This window comes from Pristis pectinata, chromosome 1 (assembly GCF_009764475.1).
Source record: "Pristis pectinata isolate sPriPec2 chromosome 1, sPriPec2.1.pri, whole genome shotgun sequence".
Classification (NCBI taxonomy): domain Eukaryota; kingdom Metazoa; phylum Chordata; class Chondrichthyes; order Rhinopristiformes; family Pristidae; genus Pristis; species Pristis pectinata.
Window position 1 is genome coordinate 102,745,220 of NC_067405.1, and position 19,857 is coordinate 102,765,076.

Here is a 19,857-nt window from a genome sequence, read left to right on the forward strand (position 1 = left end):
AGACCCCTCCCACCCTGGTCAATCTCTCTACTTCCCCCTTCTATCAGGCAGAAGATACAAAGGCTTGGAACCACCAGGACAGCTTCCATCCCAGAGTTATAGGACTCTTGAATGGATCTCTTGTACGATAAAGATAAACTCTTGATCTCTCAATCTACTTCATCGTGGCCCTTGCACCTTATTGTCTACCTGTACTGCACTTTCTCTGCAATTGTAACAGTAACACTACATTCTGCATTCTGTTATTACTTTCCCCTTTGTTCTACCTCAATGTACTTATGTTTTGAAATGATCTGTATGGAGGGCATGCAAAACAAAGTTTTTTTTACTGTATCTCAGTACATGTGACAATAATAAACCAATTACCAATCACTTGAAGATGCTTCTCATCCCACCATAAACAAAGGGCGTGGATTGCATCTTATTGCACCAACTTAATTTGATAATTGAGGAAATGGCCACTGTACACATGATGAACCTGTAGCCATCCACATGCTGCCAGGTAAACATCACTGCTCCAAAGGGAATCACATGAAAACTCCTGGGTCAATGTCCTAATGGGAGCTAGGCAACCTGGAAGTGATATTGCAATCTATCCTGTGGAAAACTGCTTCTGTGTTCTGTTTATGCACAACAAATGTGTGCAAATCGACCCATATTTCTCAGAAAGGTAGCGGTTAGCGTGACGCTATTACAGCGCTAGCGAGCGGGGTTCAATTCCCGTAGCTGTCTGTAAGGAGTTTGAACATTCTCCCGTGTCTGCGTGGGTTTCCTCCGGGTGCTCCGGTTTCCTCCCACATTCCAAAGACATACGGGTAGGTTAATTTGGGTTTAAAAAATGGGTGGCGTGGACTCGTTGGGCCAGAAGGGCCTGTTACCATGCTGTAAATAAAATTAAAAATAAAAAAAAACTTAAAACTAGAGCATAAAAGAAAGCCAGTGATAAAGACAGTGACTTATTCTGCGCCTTGTCTAATTATAATTAGCAGTTATAGGATGTTGCAATCTGTTTTGGCGACTTCAGTGCTTCTCCTTTGCAAGCCACGCCTCATTTGACCTTTCAATGAATAAGTAGATCTCTAGCACTTAGATGATAAACAAGGTTACCAGCAACCTCATCCAGTGACATGGGGCTTAATTCCAAAGGCCCTGAAAATGGGCATGGGAATGATGATCCCCCACAGATATCCCATGTCCATCCAGTGGGATGAATGCAGCAGGGCAACATTCTAATGCCTGGTTCATATTATGATTGCAGTATCCAGCCAGTGCTCACCTCACTGTTGACCGGCAGGAGTCTTTAGTTAGGAGCTAATATTTGGAAACAGAAAGAGAAAATGTTGGAAGAACACAGCAGATGAATGGGGGAGAGAAACAGATTCAATTTTTCACATAAATAACCCTTCATCAGAACTGCGAAAGCGGAAAACCTCTGGGAGGTTACAGAGAGGAGAGGCTTCAACGTGGCCCTTGCATCTTATTGTCTATCTGCACTACACTTTCTCCGTAACTGTAACATATATTCTGCACTCTGTTATTGCTTTTCCCTTTGTATTACCTCTATGTACTTAAGTTTTAAAATGATCTGTCTGGGTGGAATGAACAACAAAGTTTTTGACTGCATCTCGGTACATGTTACAATAATAAACCAATTACCAAATTCAGATCAGGTGATCACTTTGCAGAACACATCTGCTCTATCTGCCAGGGCAACCCAGGGCTTCCAATGACCTGTCACTTTAATTCTCCATCTCACTCCTACTCTCTGTATTTAGCCTCCTGTATTTCTCCAGTAATGCCCAATGTGAGCTTGGGGGGCTGTACCTTTTCTCTCCACCTCTATCCACAGATGCGGCTTTACCTTTGTTTCAACTTGTTTTATTTTTCTACCATGTCTCTGTTTCCAAATTATTTTTAATCTGATAACCTTGGTCTACATCCTACCATAGACACTCCCTCTGTCCTCTCCTCCCCTTGTTTTTTCACTTTCCACTTCTGATGAAGGATCCTTGATCTGAAATGTCAACTCTTCTCCCTCTCCACTGACATTGCTTGATCTGTTGAGCACCTCCAGCATTTTCAGTCTCTGTTTCGGATTCTCAGCATCTGCAGTTTTTTGCTCCTGTTTATATTATGAGACGTTACCAGTAGTTAAGGCCTGCTTGTAACTCTTAAAGGGGAGGTGCACTGTGGTAATGGCAGACTCTGGCTGGGTTTCAGAACTCATCTGAGAAATAGCGAAAAAAAACTTTAATATGGGAAAGAGCAGGCTCTGTGGTTTCTCAACACTGCACTGTGGTGCTTGGTGCATGTAGAAGAAACTAGGAGGTGCCCAATATTCATAAGTGCTGAGGAGGTCATCCATATTGAAGCTCAGAAGACAATGGGAGCAGATAAGCATGCAGGTATATGTTAAGGGTTAATCCCCAAAGACATGGAATTAACGCAGCCAATCACCCAATGACCTTGCTTGGATGGTCAAGGTCATGAATGCATCCTTAAGTCTTGTCCTGACATGCAGATGTCACAGCCTGCAGAGAGTTAGAAAAACTGCAGATGCTGAAAATCACTCAAACACAATGCTTGATCCTCACTAAAACATTTCGTCTTGCAGGACAAAGCAATGCACAACCAGGCGAAGCAGCCAATAATCAGAAGGAGGCAAGACCTTGTCTCCCTTTCATTTCAGGTATCCAAGAAGTGTCGCCTAGTTAGACTGTGTAGGAAAAGGAATAACTTTGTTTCACTCTTGCAGCCATCAGCTCCAAACTGTCATTGCACAGAATTAGCACAGACATGTGATTTGCATTGGAGAGATACTAACTGTGTGTAGCTTGCAGTTAAAACAGCGAGAAATAATAACACAGAAGCTAGGTCAAGTAGCAAGGCCACACATCAGTTCTGCTGCACCGCCAAAAGAAAAACAAGATGAAATATCTGGAGCTTTAGGAAGTCCGCAAATGTCAAAGAGCATATAAGAATCCATCACCAACTTGGTGCACAGGGTTTTTACATAAAAGTAGACACCCTTTCTTCACAATATGTAAGTCATGGTCAACTCCATTCAGACACACAAATTCCACCATGATGTTGCAATTTTAGGGCTGATATCACAGCTTCCATTGAAACACATACAATGCACAAGTGCTGGCGTGAAAGCTTAAATTGCTGCCATAATCGTGATAGATTACAGTGTGCATGGGGACTTGTGAAATCTCATTGCTGTTCAGCAATCTGTCATCCAACCAGGATTGCTGAAGTGGTGTCTCCACGGAGCACACTTCTAGCCTACTCTCAGCAAGGCAGCATTCGCCCTCCCACCCCTGCCACTCTGCCAGATCTGTTGACAGTCAGCCAGATATCAATGACTGCTGCCACCCACGCCATGATTTTCCATTCTGTAGCCAGTGCTCTAAGGTTCAGAGCTGCTCTGTAATCCTCCAAAGCCTTTCACTGTCCTCTCCATTGAAAGTCAGCAGCTTTTCACGAGTCATGCTCAACCATTACAGACGTGGTCAGAATGTGCAGTCAAGTACATGCAGAAATAGGGGCACGAGGTGAATTTACAAGTAACACAGCTATGGAACAGAGCAGGACTTCATTTAACAATTTTGTTTTGAGATGTTTATTGTGTGGTGGGTTTTGGTTTTGCATTTAAGATAAGGTATCTTTGTTAGTCACGTGTATATCAAAACACACAGTGAAATGCATCGTTTGCATAGAGTGTTCTGGGGGCAGCCCACAAGTGTCGCCACGCTTCCGGCGTCAACATAGCAATGCCCACAACTTCCTAACTTGTACGCCTTTGAATGTGGGAGGAAACTGGAGCACCCAGAGGAAACCCACACAGACATGGGGAGAACGTACAAACTCCTTACAGACAGTGGCTGGAATTGAACCCGGGTTGCTGGTGCTGTATGGATTGCCATGGTCAAAACAGTGAAGATAAGGTACTGAACAGGTGGTGAATGGGTAATTGGAGCTGAGGTTATTGGGTTTGGACTCAACTGAATTCTTAAAGGATAATCCAGGCAAAAAGAGGCCATCTATATTGACTTTGCCCTTCCTTTTCCCTTCCTCCTACCCACCGCAGAGGTAGTGCACTCTTCTGATGACAGGGCTCTGTAACATGCAGTAGATCACCATGAATACTGACAACCAATAAGCTGAGTATTCAGGGCTCTTTCAGAGCTGATGAGGCACCAGACACAGCATTCCAACAGACTGCCAAATCAATGTTCTGTGGTACTTTGGCTGTCACTGTATGCACGAGGTCTATCTGTGTGGAATGCCATCAGAATTATTAGCTGTGTCGCAGTAGCTCTTCCTTGGAGCCTCAAACTCAAATTTAACAGCTGTGAGGGAGTCCGGGATTGGTTGGAATGATCACTGACTATGGTCTTCCACCAAAAGGTCACCAAGGGAATGGAATTCCTTTTGGCTCTGGTATGGTGTAGAGTTGATACATCACACCCACAAAACTGTATTAGTAAATTGAATGTGACCCCACACCATGTGGATGCCTGCAGTCCTGGTTAGAAAGAATGAAAGATGGTCATCTCTTTTGGAATACAAGAGTTTATGGTAAACCTGAACTGTGGTAAATAACTAGAGTTACGGCAAGCCAAACATTGACCTTGCTCCTAAGTTGCAGTTGCAACTACAGAGGTGGTAGATTTCACTTATGGACATCTCACACGGTGCCCCTTATTGAGATTCAAGCAGAACTGGAACCTGCATGGATATAACCAGTTACGGAGTATCCTCGCTCTGCCTCTTCTTACTCCATCCAATAGCTTGTCCCGTTCTGCGTGCACTCTGTTCGTTTTAAGGGGAATGCAATAATCTCAGGGAACAACTGGTTTGTGCAGAATTTTGTAGTAAAATTTTAGTCAACACTAGCCAGACCACTTCATGCTGAACTCTGATTTTGAACCAAACCTAGAAAGCAGTAAACACATGTAGAATCACAGCAGCAAGTAAACCATAAGAAATGAACATGTAAATAATTAAAGATCCATTTAAATGATGTGACGGAGAGGACAGAAGGTATGGTGATGCAGAAAGCTTTGTTCCAGTGCTTACTGATTGTTCAGCCACACTTTAAGCCAGCACACTTGCTGGAGTTTTGTGGCTCCAAATTGCAGTGCACTGTCAAGTCAGTTTGCACAATGATCCAAATCATGGCCTTTCTACTGTTGTATACATCTGATGGGCACTCAGCATCCAAGCCAATCCTCTCTTGCGTGGTGTCCAACACAATTTTCCCTACAACTGTTCATATCTTCCCCAAATGCCACTTTGGTTTTTCAAAAGCTGACGTGGTTCCCAAAAACTGGTGCCACCTTATTCAATTTCATTCCTTTTGTATCTTATGTACAACTAAGATGTGCAGAACCACATGGTTTTATTCTCTGCAGTTTTAAAAGTGGGCTTCTTTCATGATCAAATTTTAATCAAAACATGATAATTTTCTAACTTTCCAATGTAACAGTATCATAGTGATAAAGAAACTGGCCAGATTCCCTTTCATTTTTTAAAATTAATTAATCCAAAAAAAAAGTCAATGAGCCCATAAACACTACTGAAATTTATTTCAAGCCTTGATTAAAGATGTTTCTTCAAGCTATAATATTCCTAATGTCTAAAAATGTTTTAAAACTCTTGTTTAAGTTCAGCTACAGAAATTTAATGCTGCATTTGCTCCTCCATAGTACATCAACTTTTGCAGAATCCACTTTCCTTTCAGAATACATAAATGGCAGAGTTGGCCAAGATTATCTGTATTGTTATTTAGATTTAATACTAAAGGAACAAGTACATGCCATTCTGTTCAATCTCCACAACCATTCTGGCACTCAATTAGATCAGACCACAGTTCCATTTACCCATCTTTCCTCCATGTCCTTTGATGGAAAAAGCTGTCCTGCAACGAAGAAATTTTCATCTGACCCAACATCCACTGCATGCTTCAAGCATTCCAAATTTTCATTATCCTTGGTATGAAAAGTGCTTTCTGATTGCACTGCTTAATGCACATGCTGGACCCCTCCATTCCTTGCTTCTCTGTGGCTCCTAAAATGACATATTTAAGGAAATATTTTGATTTGTCTTTCTCACATCCAGAATGGGTGGCCTCATGCATTAGTTAAGCTTCTACCTTTGTATCTCCTCCAGGATCACACAGTTTCACCCCAATAATATCACTGATCTTTGGCCTAGAGGAACCCTCATTGGTGGTTTTACCTCAATTGCTCAATCATCTCCAGGTTAGACTTTCTCCTTCTATCCTCCCTAAACTAGAGCTGATTCTAAACTTTTCTGTCATTTCTTTTTGGACAAAGGGAGGTTACAAAGTCAGGGAGAAATTATGTCATGTAGATTTGAACATAAGGATGAGAATTTTAAATTGGAGATGTTGGTTGGGCACAACCCAGTGTAAGTTGATCGATATGGGAACGGAGGATGATGGGTAGCTTGGACTTAGTGTGGGAAAAGTTATGGATGAGACAGATGTGAATGACCTGAACTTCATGCAGAGTGGAGAATGGGATCTTGGTCAGGACAGCATTGAAATAGTCAAACCTTGAGGGTGAAAGGATGCACAAGAGTTTTGGCGGAAGATGGACTGGGGCAAAAGCTGGGAAATAAAACATTGCAGTCAGAAGTTCTTTATGCATCCTTCAAGATACTTGTACCTATTTGGAGCACTCAGTCCTTTATTATCACAGGGGGTTTCTAGAAAAGGCACATGAGAACCTGGCAGCCTTATAGCTCCAGCGACCAGGGTTCGATCTAGACCTTTGGTGCTGTCTCCGTAGCATTTTCATGTTCTCCCTGTGACCGTACAGGTTTCCTCTGGGTGCTCTGGTTTCCTCCCGTATCCCAACGACATGCTGGTAGCTAGGTTAATTGACCACTATAATATGCTCCTAGTGTGTAGGTAACAGAATCTGGGTGAGTTGATGGGAATATGGGGATAAATGGATTTAGTGTAAATAAGTGCTTGATGATAACGTGGACTCAGTAAGTTGAAGTGCTTGCTTCTATGCTTCATGACTCTATGACTGCATGGGTTTCTCAAAGTACTCCGATTTTGTCTCACATCCCACAGACCTGTGGGGTGGTAGGTTAATTGGCCACGAAAACAAAAATGCTCCTAATGTGTAGGTGAGAAGTATAATCTGGGAGGAGTTGACGGGAATATAGGGAGAATTTTACACACATGGGCTTCGTATAAATAGGTGCTTGATGGTCAGTGCAGACCTGGTGGGCTGAAAGGCTCGATTCTGAGCTGCTTGACTTTATGAATGATGGCATGTGCAGCTTTATAAGTGAATCAAAGTAAGTTTATAAGGCTATTGGGATCCTAAATCATATGCTTGCCTGTTTTGCATGCTTGAAAGGGAGGGGCATGGGGGGTGGGTCACAGCTGATTTAGTTAGGGTTTGGTGAAAGCACACCTGGGGAACCACGCACAGTTTTGATCTCCTTACCAAAAGAACAATGTTCTTCCCCAACAGATCATGCAAAGATTCACCAGATCTTTTCCTTTGAATGAGCACTTTGTTTTATGGAGAGAGACAGAGTAGGAAGGACTACTAGAAAGGAGATTAAAATATCATTGTATTGGAGTAGATGTTGACTGTTTCACTAACTGGAAAGTCTAGATCCCTGGTTTTAGGATGAAGGTGTGGCCTTTTAGGACCCACTCCCTTTCCTCATGACAATGGGGAGGAAACAGAGGCCTTTGTGTCCCTACTGAGAAAAAAATCAAGTTCTTTGCTCTCAGCAGAGCATTACTAGTATAGAATAGTGCACAGAACCAGACCCAGTTTCTTCAGTAACCAGACATAAATAGCTTACCTTTGAAGTTTCTTGAAATGAATGCAACCCCAACACCCCCCAGGCATTTGTCCGTTGTCCTAATAGCCTTGTTTTAACATGATACAAGTTTCGCTTATATGATTGTCTGATCCTCCCCTTCACTATAAAGCAGGAAGTTCACGAGAGTGTCCGCTCATTTTGAACCTCAGCAACAGTAAGCAGGAGTGCTGGATGAAAAACCTCTTAGGACCTGCAGGAATATTGTGGGTTGGGATGGGGGAGATGGGGGTAAGCATTGTGGAAGTTCATCCATGAGAACAGGAGAATCGATCCTCCCCTGCAGTGACTGGAGGATGTGAATGAACAAGAGACTGAATATAAATGTGAAATGCTCCATTTCAGGGAAGGCTCACTGTGACTGGGGCTCCAATTCCCGTATCCTAGTTGAGAGGTGTGGGGCTACCAAGATAAAAATTGCGTAGATTCTCAAAATTGGAATGCAAGGTGAACCTGGTATCCGTACTGAGGGAAGGAGTGGGAATGTTCACCAAAGTAATGGATCTTTGAATATTCAGTGAACACAAGTTATTTGGCAGCAGCTCAAATTTAAAAAAAACTGAAGATAGTATCTTAATTTTAGAGTAACAATGCTGAAAGATTAATGTAGAGATGGTCAGTGAAGACACAAAAGTCAAACATGCCCAGATGCAGAATATGGTTTAAAACAATAGGGATTAATAAGCAAATTAAAGTTAATAGAATGTTTATGTGTTCATGGTCTTAGTCAGGTTAGGCACCATGGAAAATCAATTACTTTCTCAAAGCAATTTCATAAATTGATTGGGTTCTACACATGTGGTGCAGTAACATTGAAGTTGAAGATCCCAGGTGCATTAAGTAGATATTCAAAGATCATAGTAGTTTAATCTTTGCAACTGTAATTTATTTTTAACAAGTGGGAGTTTAAACCTAATCTTGGAGCAATAAATCATGTTGCTGCCAAACCATTCAGCCATTACCTCTCAGTACGAGTGGTTAAATGGAATGAAGACTGGTTAAATGCAACAAAATAAAGACTGTCATTGATCTCAACAGAGGATGAAGCTGCGATAATTTTCCTCTCCCCTTTTTCTTTTAGCCAATATAAAGGTGCAACTGTGCAAATTTCCCAAGAAAATATAGAGTGGGATGATTAACAGGTAAATTAATCCATAATTGCCTTTATCTTTTGTGCCATTCAAGGGTTGCCACGAGATGCATGTGATATTAAAATGATCCAAGTCTCCAGGAAAGTCAGAGCCATTTGTTAGCTGAGTCCAAATTAACAGGAAGGATCAAAGTAGTTCAAACTTTTTTCATAAACTCAGACTGAAACTTCTCAGAATTGAAGATGATTTCTTTTGACATCAGTTCAATTAGAAGTTAATAACTTTGCTGTCAATGAAACAAGAAAGCTAGGAAGAAATCAACTGTCTGGGTTTACCCAGCTAACAAAAACTGATCAGCATTTTATTTTTGGCTAAGCCATTGTTAGTAACAAATGTCCAATAATTCAGGTTTGTGTGTTGTCAACCTTTTTTTTTACATTCAAGACTAAAAATTGTTTTCTCTCTGCAATGCCCTTAAAGTGATAATGGAAAAACAAAAATCAATTTGTTTCCAAGGCAACAAGCCAACCCTATTGTGGATCTTATTAACTCTAAGATTGTGTACATTATGCTTCCAGTCTCAGTCTTTCTCCAGATAAACCTAATCTTGGTCAACACACAATAGTGATAAATTGCTCATGTCGGCTAATCTCACTATGCTGCTTACCTATAAAGTATGTCGACAGGTCAGAGATTACCTCTCTCCAACCTTTTCCAATTTACTGCTGCGCTGCAAATGGATTATCAACACACTGATGTGAATGTTAATCACTGTTACTCTTACAAACAAATGTCAGGCATGTTATTTATCACAGAATAATGAACTTAAAGCAGACCCAGTCTGTTCAAACCACCAAGAAGTCATGAGGGCAACTGCACAGCAGTTTCAAAAACAAGAGGGGCAATGGTAGTACTGGAGCTTACAAAGAAAAGGGCTGTAAGACTCCTGTGTCTGATTCCAATTCATTACAAAATTATGAAGAAAACTTTCATTAATACAAGTATGCCAATTTTGCTCATCATTCTTCCAAATAAATCAATAAACTGAATTGAGCAGCTGACAGTTCTGAAGGCAGCATTGCCAGGAAAGTAAGTCCTGGACTTACTTCGACCTGCTCTAAGTGCAGGACGTGCTGAGTGACAGATGCCAGTGCATCTGTCACTCTTTTCCATTGGTGATTTCATTATAGAGACCAGTGGCCTCAACATTTCTACAAATTCAATGTCTTCAGTACTGGCAACTGATGTTTTTAATTAATGTAACATTAAATGCATGGAACAGAAGTTCTACACACAATATGAAAATCTTCTGCACTTCGCACATTAGTTGCTTAAACTTTTATATGTCTAGAGCGTACTGTATGGATAGCATTGCAACGCAAGACCAAGGTGATGATAAATAATGTTATCAGTTCACTTGGAGTGAGTTCTTTTAATGGAGTCCAGCTATTGTTCAATCATGTGTTACTTCAGAGAACAATATACAATTAATCCTTGACCTTGAGAGTATTTGAAACCAAGGAAGAAAGTGGTAGCATAGTGATACAGTTGTAGAAAACTGAATATATTTTACACTGTGATAAGCTGAAAGAATAACTTTGTATTACATTGTACCATCTTCTTTCATAGTGATATTCACATCAAGAACACAAATTGCAATGCAGACGAAAAATGGACTTGGCCAATTGTTATGTTAGAGAAATGCTGTTAAAATGTTTTGTACAGCTCACGTACTTCATTGATTAAGAATAATTCACATCAAACTTAAATAGAAATATTTTGTAATGTTATTATCTATAATCAAATATTAAAAATGAAACATTATGATTGATTATTTCCACATTGTTAAAAGTAACCATCTTCAGTAATTACATCATTTGAGAGCGAGGTTATTGTGTCAGTTAGGTCGCGGACAGGTGCTTCAGAAGTGAAACCATTTTGTGAAAGGTGAATAGCATCTTGCATGAACAATTTTCTGTAGAAAGGTCTTACAATAATCAGACTAATGCCGTTTTGTGAGTGGGAGGTAAAGAATAAGTTATAGCAATGGGCCATTTATATAAATCACCAATGGGCTATTTATATAAAGCACCATTATGGTAACAAATTTAGGTCACGTTTTGTGGCAAGGTGTTTTCCAGGAGCATTACAACAGAAAACTTTTCAATGAAGCACTAAGGAAGTTCTTAGGAGAGTTGGCTGAAAGCTTGTTCACAAAGATGGCTTTCAAAGAAAATCAGGAAATACTTAAGGAAAAAAATCTAGATGTTAGGGCTAAGGCAGCTGAAGACGCAGCAGTCAATAGGGGAATGATTAAAATCACAAATGCACCGAGAAGGCAGAACTAGACTAAGATAGAAGAGCTGAAGAGGCTACATTGATTTGGGGGCATGAGCCACTGCAGGTCATCAATTTGTTCACCAAGCCTCATAGGAAGGGAAGAAATTTCAACTTTATTTCAAACTTATTCATGTACTCTGCAGCACTGAGCAGATATAATGCAAAGCTCTCCTTACACTGCTCTGTTAAAATATTTTATTTCAGCAATCCATTCCTATCTCGTGCACAGCTGGAACTTCGACTGTTTACAGAGTCATTGAGTTGTGAAGCACAGAAACGGGCCTTTTGGCCCACCACATCCATGCCGACCTTTTTGCCCATCTACATGAATACCACTTGCCCACATATAGGTCTATATCCTCCTATGCCTTGCCTATTCAAGTGATTGTCGAAACTTCTCTTAAATGTAGTGATTGTATCTGATTCTACCACCTCCTCTGGTAGCAAGTTCCAGATATCAAACATTCTCTGTGAAAAAAAAACTTACCCCTCAAATCCTCTTCAGAACTCCTTCCTCTCACCTTAAAGCTAGTCCCTCTTGTTTTTGATACCCCTACCATGGAAAAAATATTTTGACTATCTATCCTATCAATGCCCCTTATAATTTTATATGCTTCTATCAGATCACTTCTCAACCTCCTTCGCTCCAGAGAAAACAAGTCCAGCCCATCCAATCTCTCCCTGTAACTCAGGTCCTCCAATCCAGGCAACATCCTGGTGAATCTCCTCTGCATTCTCTCCAGTGCAACCAAATACTTGCTGGAGTGTGGTGAGCAGAACAGTGCACAATACACAAAATGCAATCTAATCAGAGTTTTGTAAAGCTGCAACATAATTTCCCAACTTTCATATTACATGCCCCAACCTATGAAGGCAAGTATGCCTTATGCCTTCTTCAGTATCCTATCAATCTGTGTTGCCACTTTCAGGGAACCATGGACTTAAATCCCAAGGTCTCTCTGTTCATCAACATTCTCAGTGCTCTACCATTTACTGAATACGTCCTAACCTTATTAGACTTCGCAAAATACATAACCTTCCTAATCTTTGCCAGAACATGCTGTCCCTGAACTCCTGCCAGCTCTCTTCTAAAAGACTCCCACTTCTCAGCTATTGTTTTACCCACAATCATATGCTCCCAATCTACTTGATCTTCTCTTTCACTATTGAAAATAGCCTTTCATCAATTCATGACCTTAATGTGAAAACCAACCTTATCTCTTTCCAGAACTACCTTGAAACTTACAGAATTATGGTCACTGTTCCCAAAGTGTTCCACCACTGACACTTCCACCACCTGCCCAGTTTCATTTTCTAAGATGAGCCTGAGTACTGCCGCATCTCCGGTGGGACTATATTGTCTCAAAAAACTTTCTTGAACGTACTTAACAAATTCTTATGTCCAAATATCCATGCAATCTAGACTGTTCATTAAGAATGAATCAAGGTATTTTCCATTATTATATCATGCCTTCAGGTTGGAGTGTGTGCATCCAAAGTCTTGAACTTTGAAATCTTAAACATTTTGAGAGAGAGAGGACCCTTTCTGGTCTTTAGCTCAGTTTCAACAACAAAATGCACCTTAACCACTGTGCTCTACAGGCATAACAACTCTATAAATTATAAAATTGCAATGATTTTCATTTATACACAAACACACACACGTGCATACACACACACACACACACACAAAAATGAACAAAATGTCCTATCAACAAAACTCATAATTGGTCTTACCTCTTTTTCAAACAACATTACCAAATATTGGTGAAGTCATCATTAACACTCCAGAGCTTTTGAACATGTTCAGCTGGGACACAACATGAGTTACATCATGATGCACAACAGGAGTAACCATTAATCTAGTTTAGATAACCTTTGTTTTTATGCTACATTCAGCTGAGAAAACAGACATGTTATTTCTGACAAAAGGCAAAATGGTTAGTGAAGGGAAAACTGGAAACAAAAAGGCACAGAGACAAGGATGTATATTCTGCTCTTACCAGAGACAGTCAATCAGTTAAAGCAAAAGCCTACAATACTGCAGGCAGAAGTTCTATAATAAGCAGCATCATACTTTTGCTGTGGAATTAGCACTCCAGTCTAATCTAAAGCTAGTTATTAACATATGTACCTGTTACAAAATATTCAAGTCCAGGAAAGGCCTCCTTCCCAGTGTGGCTGCACAATGTTCTCTATACCTGTGAAAGTATGGTGTAGATGGTAGATGATACTGTACCTGATTGGCTCTGGTGGTGGTCATGGGGTCAGATGGAGAGGACTTGGTGGTAGTTGGGGAAGATGGCAATGTCTGGGAATAAAGCAATTCAGGAGGAAATCACCAACCTTAAGCCTTATACTGAACAATCCCAATGCAATAAATTGCAAACAGTCCAAGGTAGCTTAGCTTGGCTAATACATTAGTTATTATTTCCATAATTATTCATTCATAACTAGCCTATGCCAATGAAGGATGGATGAGATTTACGATGAAAAGCTGGTGTCTAAATTATTAAGTCATTATGCCTTTTCAATAGGTTCAAATAGATTATACCTTATCAATATTTTTCAATTATTGCTACCTACTGTGGCTGTTGGAGCACAGAATAAATATACAGCCATATCTGCTCTTTGAGCACAAATATGAATAATTCTGAGCAAATTCTTGAACAACATTTCTCTGTACACATTTCTGAAAAAATATTTCCTGAGCACACTGTTTTGAGCTAGAATCACATTGGAGCAACATGCTTTATCAATTCAAATGCCAGGTAAATGCCACTAGACCATTCAAACAGTTCTAGGATAGCATTTCAACAGATCTGGTGGGGCATTCCTTGGTATTGAATAGAATATCAATTATTGGCTAAAGTACAGCTCCACAATCAAATGATTTACAATAAAGTTATACAGATTGATGCATAGTATGAAGAGATTGCACTATAAATCAGTTTATCAATGCCAAATAAAAATACAGATTTGTGAGGCTGGGAAATAATTTGTCAATATCCCATTATTCCAAAATATTTCGTTAAAATTAAAACTCAAAACAGTCTTAAATCATTATTACATCAACATCAAAGGGTAATTAAGTTTAGAAAAAAATCACTCTCAGCATTATTTGATTTTCTCTGAAATCAACATGCAAGATCAATTTTGTTTGCCACATTTCTAAAGTTTTTCTTGTGCTGCAGAAATGTTATTCAAAAGGACTAAAGGAAGACTGTCTGCAAAAAAAGAATCTCTTTAGTTGGCAAAATAACTTTTCCCAAACCCCTTTCCATTTTAAAATGTCATCTGTCAACACTGTGGGAAACTTGCATGCAAATTTTTCATTAGTCAGGCAGCCATACCTTGAAGGAGTAGCCACATATCAAATACACAATGGAGTTTATGCGATTTTCAGATGGGATGTAAAGAAATTCTGTTAAAACTTAGAGATCTTTGTTGTAGATAATAATTTCAGAAACAGTTTAGTGAAAATCATGCCCACAATGCAAAAAATAGGTAATACTAAAATGATTCTTCCTTGTAAAAGGAGAGTAGGAAGGGGAAATATAACCAAACTATAGTCCAGGATGTCTCCCAAAGTGACATTATCACTAGGGCTCTGTTGGGATGTCAAGTTGATGAGTAATACCAATGTCACATGTCTCTGTTAGCAGATTAAGCTGTTAATGTTTTAGCTGCAGCAGTAGTTGTTTAAAGGCTTTCTTTTCTATTGCAGTCAGTATCTACCCATTTGTGTTCCCATTTTCATTGCAGCTTTGAGGTAGGTTTTCAACTCTTTCCAATTACTTGAGATGCTCTCAGAAGGGAAGAAGGATCTCTTGAGCACTGGTATTAAGAATTTGGAAGAAAATCTTTGCACCTTTAGTTTGCCCATCGTTCCAGCTGCTGTTCAGCTACAAGGACTCTCTGCTCTCTGGTCTCTATCTCCAATCCACCTAGAATATTGACAATTTAGAATATTGATACATTAAAATTCTTATGGGGCTTGATAGACTATATGCAGGGATGATGTTTCCTCTGGCCAGGGTGTCTAGAACTAGGAATCACCATCTCAAAATAAAGGGTCATCCATTCAGGATTGAAATGAGAGAAGTTTTCTTCACCAAGAGGATTGTGAATCTTCAGAATTTTCTGCCTCAGAAGGCTGTGGAAGTTCAGTTGTTAAAAATATTCAAGACAGAGATTGACAGACTTTTCAATATTAAGAGCATCACAGGATATGGGACAAGTGTAGGAAAATAACACTGAGGTAAAAGATCAACCATGATGTTATTGAATTCTGGAGCAGGCTTGGGGGATCGAATATCCTACTCCTGTTTGTATTTCTTGAGTTCTTAAAAAAAAGGCAGTACTGGAAATGGCAAGATAATAAATCTCAAACAATGATAAATCTGGTCTTCCATTTTGTGGGCAATGTCTCACATAATTTCATCTTAATTATTGTTGTACAAAATAGTTACATTTTTCCTGATGCGATGCTCCTGGCTTCACAAAACAGAAATGATGATGAGGTCCATGGTCTGTTAAGGGAATAAATATATGAACTCTTTTCCTCAATCACCATGTAAAAATGGATATTCCTGCTTTGGAGACTGGAGGGTTTTCCCCAGGATTGCAAAGATTAACATTGGTGATTCCAACTATTCTGTGGATTACTTCACTGTCCTAAATTTTCTTTGGACATGCCTCCTGTACCTTGTTATTCCTCTTTTGCACTATTTATTTATTTATGTAAATATAGTCATTTTTATATCTTCATGTCTTGCACTGTACTGCTGCCGCAAAACAACAAATTTTACGACATATGTCAGTGATAATAAACCTGATTCTGATTCAACGGTGAACGTGGGAGATCTTCCATACAGTAAAAATGTAATTCCCTGCACGGAATCTGTTGATGCTGCCTCTCATAGCAGTTTTAATGCAGATCCGTTTAATACTTGGGAAGCTGTAGTTGAATACTGGTTGAAAAATTATAGACTTTTTACAAATTGTTATAGTGGATAAGTTTTCCTTTGGTTACTTGTATTAAATGCACAATGTAGTTATGTATGTACACCAAGCTCCAATTAAGAAATCCCATTCCATTATCATTAATGAAACTGAATTTTGGAAGAGCAGTACAAATGCAGTTAATTGTGCAAACAACACACGTGACTGAAGTCCAATTCTATGCCCCCTTGTCTTTGACTAGATGCAATGGTAGCATTGGATACCCAGCCTCTAGAAGTTTAAGGTGAAGGTTCCAGCACTGCTGCTGCAAGGTAAACTGGTAAAAAAAAAGCAAAGTTGTTTCCCAACACTTAAATGTTTTTGCACAAACCACTGTTACCAAAAATTGCAATAAAGTCACTTAAAGGGATCCCAAATGTTATATATAAAGTGTGGACACATGTTGGGTAATCGAACATCCAAGAAGAGTTGGTAATCCTATGGATGCAGCTTTACATGGCTCTTACAGTTTTCGTTTGGGATGGGGGTCATGAGACATCAGTAGAGGCCCCACACATTACAAAAACAACTGCATTCTCTTAAATATTTGACAACAAATTAATTAAGTCCTCTGTCTGAAAATCATCTTGCTTTTTTTCATGTGCATTGGTCTGTTGGGTTGCTATGGCCAGAAAGTTTATATTTTCTATGGATGTAAAACCATAAATAATGCTTTAACTTAGATTATCCCTTCTTCCAGTCAAATGATTGCTAAGTGTTAAATCTAGACATGACAAAAAAACTCCCAACATCAAATATGAATGTTTTCATCTCAAAAACAATCTTCACTAGTTAGTTTTATTTTAAATCCTTGAAATTGCTCCTGATGGGTGCTGAATGGGAGCAAATCACATGACAGGAAATTGGTAATATTCAAGAGTTGTGCCAAAGATTTCACGCTGATTTTTATATAGTCAACAGGAAGAGTCATTAATACAAGATTATTAATGAGTTATTAGTGATTTTGTACTTACTTAAAACACAGAATAGTATGACACCCAAAACACTGCTTTTGATATGCAACAAGTTATTGAAGCCTTTAATGAAATGTATACTTTTTGCCAATTTTCCTCATTTGTGTGCTCTGCTTGATTTCAAAATGCTGTTAATTCAACTGGACCCAGTTCATTGGCTCTCCACGATGTGATGAGTGGGGCTAAAAACATACTATTATGGTGGGCTGCAGCTTCTACCCCATGTTCTTTGAAGCTGAAATTGCACTGTAGTTCGAAAATGGTGTGTACTTCTTTATTTCACTGATGTGTATATTTTCCTTAAAACAAAGTTCTGAAATGAATCGCTAGTTATTATAATTTTAAAGCTATTGGCATTCCTACTGAGCAACTGAAAGTCACTACTGTCCTTGAGCAATGAATAAGACACTGAATGCATTCACAATTTCATTATATTGTAGACTTCATCTAAATTGTCCACTGTTCTAAACACTATTTTAAATTTCTCAAATGTTGATTTTGTTTTAAATAATCCCTTTACAAATGGCAATTGATAATCTTTTTTATATTGCACAGTTGCTTCTGCAGAACAATGGGTGACATCAAAGGCTGTAAAGGAAATCCTCACTGCAGCACATTCAAGACCATAAATGAATGATACTGCAGTACAAAACAAAATATTTCAGATAGGAATCATTTTCAAAAGGAATGATTGCTTCTGAACCTGTACTGTACTAAGTAATAATGACCTAACTGGAAAAATAGCTGGTTCAATTTACAGGGACAGCAAGAAAATTATGATAAACTCATCTTGTAATACAATGCTAAGGAAAAGTGCATTACTGATTTAACTGTTATATGAAAAGGTAGCAGTTCTGAACAATTGCCACTGACTGGATAAGCAGATAAGTGTAAACTACAAGAAATGTATTTCTTTTTTTTAAATTAAAAAGGGTTTCCATTTACTACATGTTTATTTACACAAAAGCATTGCAGACAGTCTTCCTTTAACAATATGTTTAATCAACACAATCAATAAACCTACTTAAATTTATGCATTCATATAGATCAAGGCTCAAACTGAGGATAATCGGCAAGAAAATTGTTCACATGGTAGAAATACCTAACTTTCTTCCATTTCTTGGAACTAAACTAACTATTATTACAGATAAATAATGAACACAGGCTAGGGAAGATGGAAGGAGCTACAGGAGTGGCTCATTAATTGATCACCTCATCAAATATGTTGTAGGCAAACAGGCTCTTATGTTAAATTTCTGACACCACAATCTTAATGTGTTCCCTCTTTGACTGAGTAGACTTGTCGTTTAAAGTTAACATCATTCTACTTGCTACCTGACGAATTGATTTGTTACTATGCTCTTCCCCCCACCACTATTTGTGTCTGCTCATTCAAATTCAAACAATATTCTAATTTTAAACACTATCAGTAACTTACTTGTTTGATACGATCTGGGTTCACTGTGGTCTGAGGCTGCAGAATACTAACTGGTTCTGTCTTTGCCACATTCTGAGGCATTTCTCGGATTTTCTCTGCAATGAAGCTGTGAACTGCATTCAGAGCTTCCACTGTTCCCTGGATCAGACATACCCGCTCTGTCGTACCTGCAGAGAAAATGTCAAAAAGCAATACATAATAAACGCCAATGTGAAAAACAAAGACAAATAGCAATATACTACTGCTATAGAAAATCTGTTCGGTTCAGTCCTTTTAAGGACATATTCCACACATACATCATTGAATCCTTTGATGAAATAAATGAGAGGATGGATAAAGAAAATGGAGTGTCAGTGGTTAATGTGGATTTACAAAAAGCTTGTAGTACCAACTATTAAGTAAGAAATTTATCTAAGCTTAATATCAAATGGAATTAACAAAAATGTGGTCATGTGGAGAGGGAGATGGTTGCAGAACAGAGTGCAAAATGATACAGATAAAAGTAATGACTTTCAGCTTGGAAAACATGGTTTCTGTTGCTTGTTGTTGCTCAAAAGTACACGTGTAGTTATTTAATGAAAAAAGAACTGTGTAATTAAAAATGTAAAATAAAATTCAGCTATTGAAATATAAAATGAGTTCAGAAAGATACGGCTATAATCATTTTGATTTATAAAGAATCAGTGATAGTCAAACCTAAATTTTAATTTGCAGTTTACAGTAAACAAACACTTCATTCAAATAGTTTGAATATCTAAAATTACAAGGTTAAAAAACATGTACACGCACATTCTAAAATTGAAATGAAATAAATATGGATTTATTCTGATGAAAAGTTATTGACCTAAAACGTTAACTCTGTTTGCGTCTCCATAGATTCTGTCTGACCTGCTGAGCATTTACAGCAGATTCCGTTTTTAGTTCAGATTTCCAGCATCTGTAGTTTTTTACTTTTGTATTTGTCTACTGTCATCTCAACATATGTATAGCAGTAACACTGCACAGCAAAGCCAAAAATATGGATAATCTCTTCTGAAAATGCTTAACACATTTTTACCAACATGTGCAACATACTTGTACTGACAATGCCCTTGTGAGTTTCTAATCTCCAGTGAAGTAACATTCA

General features: G+C 38.7%; 1 protein-coding gene across 2 annotated transcripts in view; it reads right to left on the reverse strand.

The window, feature by feature from the left end:
- The window catches only part of LOC127576620 (RNA-binding protein Nova-1), a 206,482-nt gene that overhangs the window by 39,138 nt on the left and 147,487 nt on the right, over window positions 1-19,857 (reverse strand). For both annotated transcript variants that reach the window (XM_052027204.1, XM_052027202.1), the window contains exons 3-4: window positions 18,732-18,898; window positions 13,555-13,626 (exon numbers count right to left, since the gene is read on the reverse strand). In XM_052027204.1, the coding sequence (XP_051883164.1) occupies window positions 13,555-13,626; window positions 18,732-18,898 (239 nt within the window). The remainder of the gene's footprint in view (window positions 1-13,554; window positions 13,627-18,731; window positions 18,899-19,857) is intronic.